General features: G+C 25.8%; 2 protein-coding genes across 2 annotated transcripts in view; one reads left to right on the top strand and one right to left on the bottom strand.

The window, feature by feature from the left end:
- The first annotated feature begins 2,880 nt into the window (after window positions 1-2,880).
- On the top strand, window positions 2,881-4,076 carry ND-B14.5B (NADH dehydrogenase (ubiquinone) B14.5 B subunit). The gene is made up of 3 exons (XM_017903443.1): window positions 2,881-3,192; window positions 3,760-3,903; window positions 3,986-4,076. Exons 1-3 carry the CDS (start codon window positions 3,018-3,020, stop codon window positions 4,033-4,035), a joined length of 369 nt encoding a protein of 122 aa, XP_017758932.1. The 5' UTR covers window positions 2,881-3,017; the 3' UTR covers window positions 4,036-4,076.
- A 573-nt stretch (window positions 4,077-4,649) lies between these two features.
- Window positions 4,650-7,105, bottom strand: part of Cda4 (chitin deacetylase Cda4) — a 7,658-nt gene continuing 5,202 nt past the window's right edge. Inside the window, exons 2-9 of the mRNA XM_017903436.1 lie at window positions 6,720-6,838; window positions 6,512-6,623; window positions 6,313-6,440; window positions 6,036-6,241; window positions 5,597-5,892; window positions 5,271-5,517; window positions 4,870-5,061; window positions 4,650-4,784 (exon numbers count right to left, since the gene is read on the bottom strand). Coding sequence (XP_017758925.1) covers window positions 4,682-4,784; window positions 4,870-5,061; window positions 5,271-5,517; window positions 5,597-5,892; window positions 6,036-6,241; window positions 6,313-6,440; window positions 6,512-6,623; window positions 6,720-6,838 — 1,403 coding nt within the window. The 3' untranslated portion in view covers window positions 4,650-4,681. The remainder of the gene's footprint in view (window positions 4,785-4,869; window positions 5,062-5,270; window positions 5,518-5,596; window positions 5,893-6,035; window positions 6,242-6,312; window positions 6,441-6,511; window positions 6,624-6,719; window positions 6,839-7,105) is intronic.

Below are 7,105 nucleotides of genomic sequence, written 5' to 3'. Positions count from 1 at the left end.
TATTTTTTGGTCCCATTATTTCTTATTATTTCAACTACCCATTATTCGGGCGGTTCAAGGCGTTGCTTCATCTGGTCTCAAGATATCGTTAATCGAAGTAGTCATCGCGATCGAAGGAATATTTTCATACTTTCTTGTTAAATTTTACCTACAAATAACGAACAATAAATAAATACTGAAAGAGTGAAATGCATCGATACTACATACGATGTGATATTATAATGGCGTTAAAAATATTAATCATGTAAGATGGATATATAAAATGTTTTACCTTGAAGGCACCTCTGAGATTAAACAACTAACCTCACATCTTTATAGACAATCGTTATGGATTACATTATTTTCCTTTGATTATCGACAATCTAAGTAGGTTAAGTAAAAAAAATTAAATTGAAAATTTTAGTTTAAAATTTAAGACAATAGGATTTTAAAATATTAAAGTTGAAGATAAACAGGTTTAAAATACTTTAGTATAAAAATTAAGTTATCCACACTAATATAGTATTTCCAGCATTTTGAATATGTATTTACGTATGTATATATATCCCCTGATTTAACCTCTACCGGTCACTACGTCTGATTGTAAACAAAGGTTACAGTTAAGAGACTACAGTTAAAATTTATTTCTAATTGCGTTTTTACTTTTTCTACTTTTCTTTCTTTTATTATAGCGAACTTAAACTTGAAAATAAAATGAAAAGCTTAAAAACAAAGTTTTAAATACTTGACACAAATATGTGAGATCGTTTAAGTATTAATGGAATATATAATAATAGTCAACTTTGTAACACTGTATTAAAATTTTCTTCAAATATGATATTATACAATATGATTTTACGTATCGTTATTTTCAGATAAAGTAAAAGACAATGGAAATCAATCACGACATTAACGTAATTATACGAACACGATGCGTATAAATGTTTACACTGGTCTTAATCAAAAGATAGACATGAATGAGGACTCCATCTATCGAACAGTAGCAAGAAATAATCTCTCGGAAGAGAGTAAGGTAAACAAACCGAAAACGAGAATTCAAATTTGGCCCTTTTTCATCGTGCATAGCGCCGTAAACGATTACATGAATTAATATTTTGATTCCAAGAGCTGTGGGGTCGTTTTAATTCATAATTGAAGCCACAGGCTAATTGCAGCTGTGCACAAATCAATTCTGTAGCTGCAATGTAGAATAATGAATGATCTTTCGTATTGCGCCCTCATGTATTGAACCAAGCTTGCTACCTACTGAACTTTACTTGTATTACAAAAATCTCGATTAAATGAGTTAACTATTTTTTATCGACGGTGCTTTGAATTTAGATAATAAACCGACATACAATATTTATCGAAAATGTTTTCTGAATAGAACAAAAAGGAAAACATAATAAAAACTAACTTATAAACTCCATGTGTAGAACTAAAATTTGCATAGTTAATTTATTTATGTGAATAATAAACAATAGACGAAAAAATTTAGTTTTTAGTTATGAATATGTAAATACATAGACAAAGTATATAGTATGCTTATTATTAAAAAGATACTTATGTTAATAGAAATTAATAGCTAGCAAATTTGTTAAGGTTTTCACATTATTTTTGTATCATTTTCAACGTTATCGATTCAGCATAGAACAAGATCACAACATCGATAGCAGTCGGAATTTAAACCAAGGTGCTCAAAACTATATAATAGTTGAGATACTCTTATCCAATACATATATGTATTTTTTGTTACATACTATTACCATTTTAATGTTACCGATATTACCGACAAATAACGATTTGGCATAAAATAAAATTAAGATAGCAATAATTGAAAATAAAATTGAAATTAACTATGAAATTACAAATTTCATTCTAGATAGTATAGTTATATAGGTTTCAGATAGTATAATTTACTATCAAAAATATATTCAAGAATATTATTTCACGTAATTTTATTATTTATCATTCTATAAAACAGCTACATATTTTTTACATTTAAAACTAATATCTACATTTTAATTATCTATTATAAAAGTATTCAATAAATTATGCAATCAACACATTAATTACAAAATTAGCTTTCGCAAGTATCATCAGTTTGGCAGTGCTACTTTTATTCTTATATAACTTATGTCGAGGTCAGTTGTAATTCACATTGGATGTACATCTATCGACCGATGATATTAAACTATGAAGTTACCTTGAGGACAGAAGTTCGTCATGTATACTAATCAGTTTTTTCAGCATTCGAGTCGCGATTTTAGTTGCAATGTTTGCTTATTCGTTTTTCCTATTTTCATAATTTCTTCAAGTTCTATCTTTATAGGAATATTAGAACTATTTGAGAATTTTTTAGGACGAAAAGTAATAGTATTGCGGTAGTAAAATAATAAAGTTTAATATACCAAATCGAATTCCTTTTTGTAAGTCATTAGTAAAGTGTCAGTATCTGCACATTATTGCCTTTACTACTTGTTTTCTTGATAGAAAATACTATCAGAACAACGAACAATATATTAGTCATAAGTCCTGAGGTAAAAGTTACGCAAATCTTGAAAATGTAACTTAAATATATCTATTCAATGTAGGTATCATATTAAAATATAAATTAAAATAAATCAAACTAATTGTTAGTGTGGTGTTTATTTTTTTTATGTTCTGTAAAACATCATTATCGATCGTATATAACAATAAACAAATTTTCACGTGACGCTATTCACTATTCATTGTAGCGAAAAAATGCCACAGCATTAGTATTCTCTTTCAAATTATTTTATGTATTTGTGATCATTGATTAATAAATATATAAAAATTTCTATTATTGCCCCAAGAGTACTCTTCCGGAGCAACTTCCTTGGTGTACACGTGATAATAATTTCTGTGCACATGCGCAAAGAGATATGTCTAAAATAGTGAAGTTACATGAACGTAAAAATTAAATTACGACAATTTTAAAGTGTATATAGTTATTGGTTGTGACTATATTTGATAATTCATTTATAATATCTATTAAGTATTAATAGAACAAACAGATGGAGTCAACGGACGAAAAATTTTCTGCTCAATGGGCACTTGATCTTCTTGAACCTTCACCATTTGATCTTTCAAATAATATTTTGAAATATTATCAAGTGCCCATATTTACATTTACTTTTGGAACTGTAATTCCATTTGTGAATAAGCTAAGAGGCTTACCTATGATGATGAGTAGGTTCATAAAATATATTTCATAACAGATTAAAACTAACCTAGCAATAAACTACTACTCAACTCATTTAAAGTTGAAAATAATCGTTTATACTAGATGTAAATAAAAAGTGCATATATAAAGTAAAAATTACGAATATAAAAATATTGCTTCTAAGAATTTGTTAATTAAGATTTTTTTAGCTTAAAAGATTTATTAACATTATATATCCTGAAGAAATTTATAAATTGAATCAATTTCTTGGAGGTTCTGTATAATTTATGTCTTTAATAAATATATAATTATTAATTAATTAATTGATAAACACGACACAAACATATTTCTAAGATATCTATTAATCATATTTGTCATTTTATCTTTCATTTTTAATTTATCATTTTTATTTTATTTATTCCAATCTTTGTTATATTATAATAAGAAGTTTTAGATTTATTAATGTTATTAATTTTATTGTTGTTTTCTAACAAAAAATTTTTATATATTTTAGTATTAATATAATTAATAAATCATTAAAATTTATTTATACTGTTCAAAAATGATTTTTAATAATAATATTTGATTGGTAGATAAACCATATACTATATTCGGAGCAATATTGGGTACTTTTTGTGGATACGTGGTCACGAATATAGCAGAATATAGATTTGCAAGAAGAGATGCAGAGATGAGAGAATATATAAAACAACATCCAGAATATTTTCCTGAACCTGGTAACTTACTAAACATTTTTATACAATATTTATTACTCAATTAAGGATTATCATTAACAAAGATTTATCTTTAATATCGTAGAAAATAGGAAATATGCAGATCTTTTTTTTCCATGGCATCCATCACGTTAAAAGGTTGACTTTTCTGAAGTAATATAATGTTTTATAGCAATAGTGAGTAAAAATTGAAATATATGGATTACTGTATCTTATAACACGTATGTTAATTTACCTTTATCTTTATTTATACAAATGTAACAGAGTATTATTATCAATGTCATATGTTTTATTCAAAAATATTTTGTTTTTGAAAGTTATAGGCATATTAAATTATTGAATTTTTGAATAAACAATATTTTATATAATATCACTTAAAGTTAAATAAAAAATAAAAAAAATTGAAATTTGAACATGTGTAATATGCAATATGAATTATAAAAATTGGACAAAAAGGAAAACAAGTTAGTTATTAAATAAAAATTTAATTAAAGTTAATATGATAATTCTGTAGTTGAAAACATTTTAATTTATAATTCTGTTACAAATATGTTTTATTGTATAAGTACATTTTATCATTATTCATATTCTTGAATTTTATTGAAGCATTTTATATTTATCATTTTTCTTATTTTAATTTTTTTGTGAGTATGTTATATATTATCTTAAACTGCATTTAAGTCAAAAAATTTTACATTTATTATACATGTTATTTATATAAACAACAACAAAGAGAATTAATTAAATTCTTTCTAATTGTAACTCTAAATTTTAAACATTCTTATTTCTTTTCAGGGTTATAATTATCATTATATAGTCCAGTTCCTTTTGAATCTCCTAACCAGGGATATTTGTTAGGACATTCTCTGCATGTTTCTAAATACCTGTGAACATATATTTTATTATTTTAAGTGTTAACATATTAGATACAATTCGATAGCAAATTTTTGTATAGATTATTAAAGTTACCTCGTTGTAGTAAAATTCGATTCTGTAGGTTTAAAATCTAAAGCACATTTATTTGCATTGTTACATGGTGGCCCAGGAAGGTTCTCTTTTCTTTTACATGACCATCCTTCGAAATTATGTAGAGATTTTATTGGTTTTGGATCAGTTATCCATGTAAGTGCTTGAGTAGCTGTTACAAAGTATACATCAGGTCTGTAAATATAATTATATTTTTAATTTATGAAAATTTACTAATTTCAGAATAAAGTTTTCAATTTCATAAAATGAAATTGAAAGATACAGTTAATTTTATATACATATACATCTATCTTATTATTATATTTTCTTAATTATTTTATGTATTGTATCTCATTGGTACTAGTGCAAATATTCATATAAAATAAATATTATTTCTCACTTACAATGTCACTGCCCAATTAAGAAATTTTGATAGTCCACGTTCAAGTTCTTTTATTTGGAACCAATTAGTATGAAAAGGCATCATATATGGTGCCCTATTTTGTTCATAATAACGGTTAAAATCTTCTTGTAACCATTCAAAAACTTCTTCAGGATCATGATTGTGAAGCACACATTGATCTAAGTAAGGACAATGTCCTCCTTCATAACTTTCAACATAATGTGCATTTAATGGTAATTCCCATACACCTAAAAGCAAATGATATATTTTTTTTCCCTCTACAGCTCACGACTTATATTTTATGATAGCATATAGCTACTTTATTACCTGGAAATGATTTAGTAGGACATGTGCCTGCTTTACATTCATGTGGAATTTTATAATCAAGGGTATATGGCCAAATTGGTACTTTTAATGGAGATATTCCAATACTGCTATCATATATATATCCAAAATCTTCCAGCACTTTGTATTGTGTATTTCGACCTGGTTTTAAATATGGAGCCCTCATGCCCACTATTTCACTTATTGAAATATTACTAAAATGTTTAAGTATCTCTCGCATTCCTATCATTTCTCCAACCCATTCCTCATACCCCTTATCCTCCAAACCTTTCTGTAATCTAAACAATTAATATCATATATATGAATATTAATTCATTTTTTAAATTCTTTAAAAAAGAAATGATTAGAAGCTTTAAATTTTTTTTAAATAATTTTCTGCAAGTAAATTCTTTAAAGTGTAAAGATTAATATTAATACTTACGATATAGTTTCAGTAGCAATTTCATGTCCATCATGAGCTAAACTTTGCACCATGTTATAATTACAATATTCATGGGAGATGAAAAATGTGCCTTTTAAAGGACAATTGTTTGGATTTAATCGGTCAGTGGCAAATATTTTTTGATAATGATCAAAGTTATTGTGATTTATTGCTCCATCAAATGTCATCATTATCATTTGAGGTGTCTGGAATTCAAAAACCTATATGAAAAGTACTGATAAAGATAATTTGTAAGAAAAGTGAAAACAGCACCCACATCTTCTGGGTGAAGGCCACCAGGAATTATTGTACCATCCCTTGAGCAAAAACAATAAGGTAATTGACAATTTGCAAGGTCGCATTTCTCAGCTAAATCAGTTGGTGGTTCTGTGATAGGTGGTGGAGCTAGTATTAAGAGATTTACATTAAAATTAATAAAAGATAATATTATACAAGATTATTAGAAAAATACTAACTTGTAGCAATTGGTCCACAGCGAGCTTCATTTTTAAAGGTACAAAATTTACTAATATCATCAAAATGTAGTCCCGATGGACATCTGTTTAAATATGGATATCCATCAACGCACTGTTGAAGTTACATATAAAGATTTAATTGATATTTGTTTATATCAAATTTTATAACCAAATATTTATGAATATTATTATATTCACATATATTTACCTGATAAAATCTTCTACATGTTGCTGGATCTGCAAAATTACCATTACCTTGACCTTCAGGGCATTTGAATTCTTCATCTTTTCTTTCTTCCTCTTTCTTCGTATTTTTTTGACCACAAACTACAAAACAAATTTCATAATTGCATAAATTATATTTTATTTGATTGTAATGAATACATTCAAAAGTTACATTTTATTACTTTTTTTTTTTCTTTTAATTCCTCATGAATAACAAATATGATATAAAGCAATAATACTAATACAAAATTGTTAAAAACTCGTTTAACATTAATAGGTTTTCAATTGCTTTTGTTAATATTAATTATGATATTCTAAATAAAAAATAATTTTAAACAGTAATATAATTAAAAATAATTAAAATATTAA

The sequence above is a fragment of the Eufriesea mexicana genome, unplaced genomic scaffold (genome assembly GCF_001483705.2).
Source record: "Eufriesea mexicana isolate 0111107269 unplaced genomic scaffold, ASM148370v2 scaffold2234, whole genome shotgun sequence".
Lineage (NCBI taxonomy): Eukaryota > Metazoa > Arthropoda > Insecta > Hymenoptera > Apidae > Eufriesea > Eufriesea mexicana.
This window is presented reverse-complemented; position numbering and strand designations above follow the sequence as displayed.

What these genes read in the sequence shown, in the direction of transcription:
- ND-B14.5B (XM_017903443.1), top strand. Translation starts at nt 3,018, where the DNA reads ATGGAGTCAACGGACGAAAAATTTTCTGCTCAATGGGCACTTGATCTT. An exon ending in AGGCTTACCTATGATGATGA is followed by an intron (nt 3,193 to 3,759) that starts GTAGGTTCATAA and finishes TTTGATTGGTAG; the next exon opens with ATAAACCATATACTATATTC. An exon ending in AGAATATTTTCCTGAACCTG is followed by an intron (nt 3,904 to 3,985) that starts GTAACTTACTAA and finishes TTAATATCGTAG; the next exon opens with AAAATAGGAAATATGCAGAT.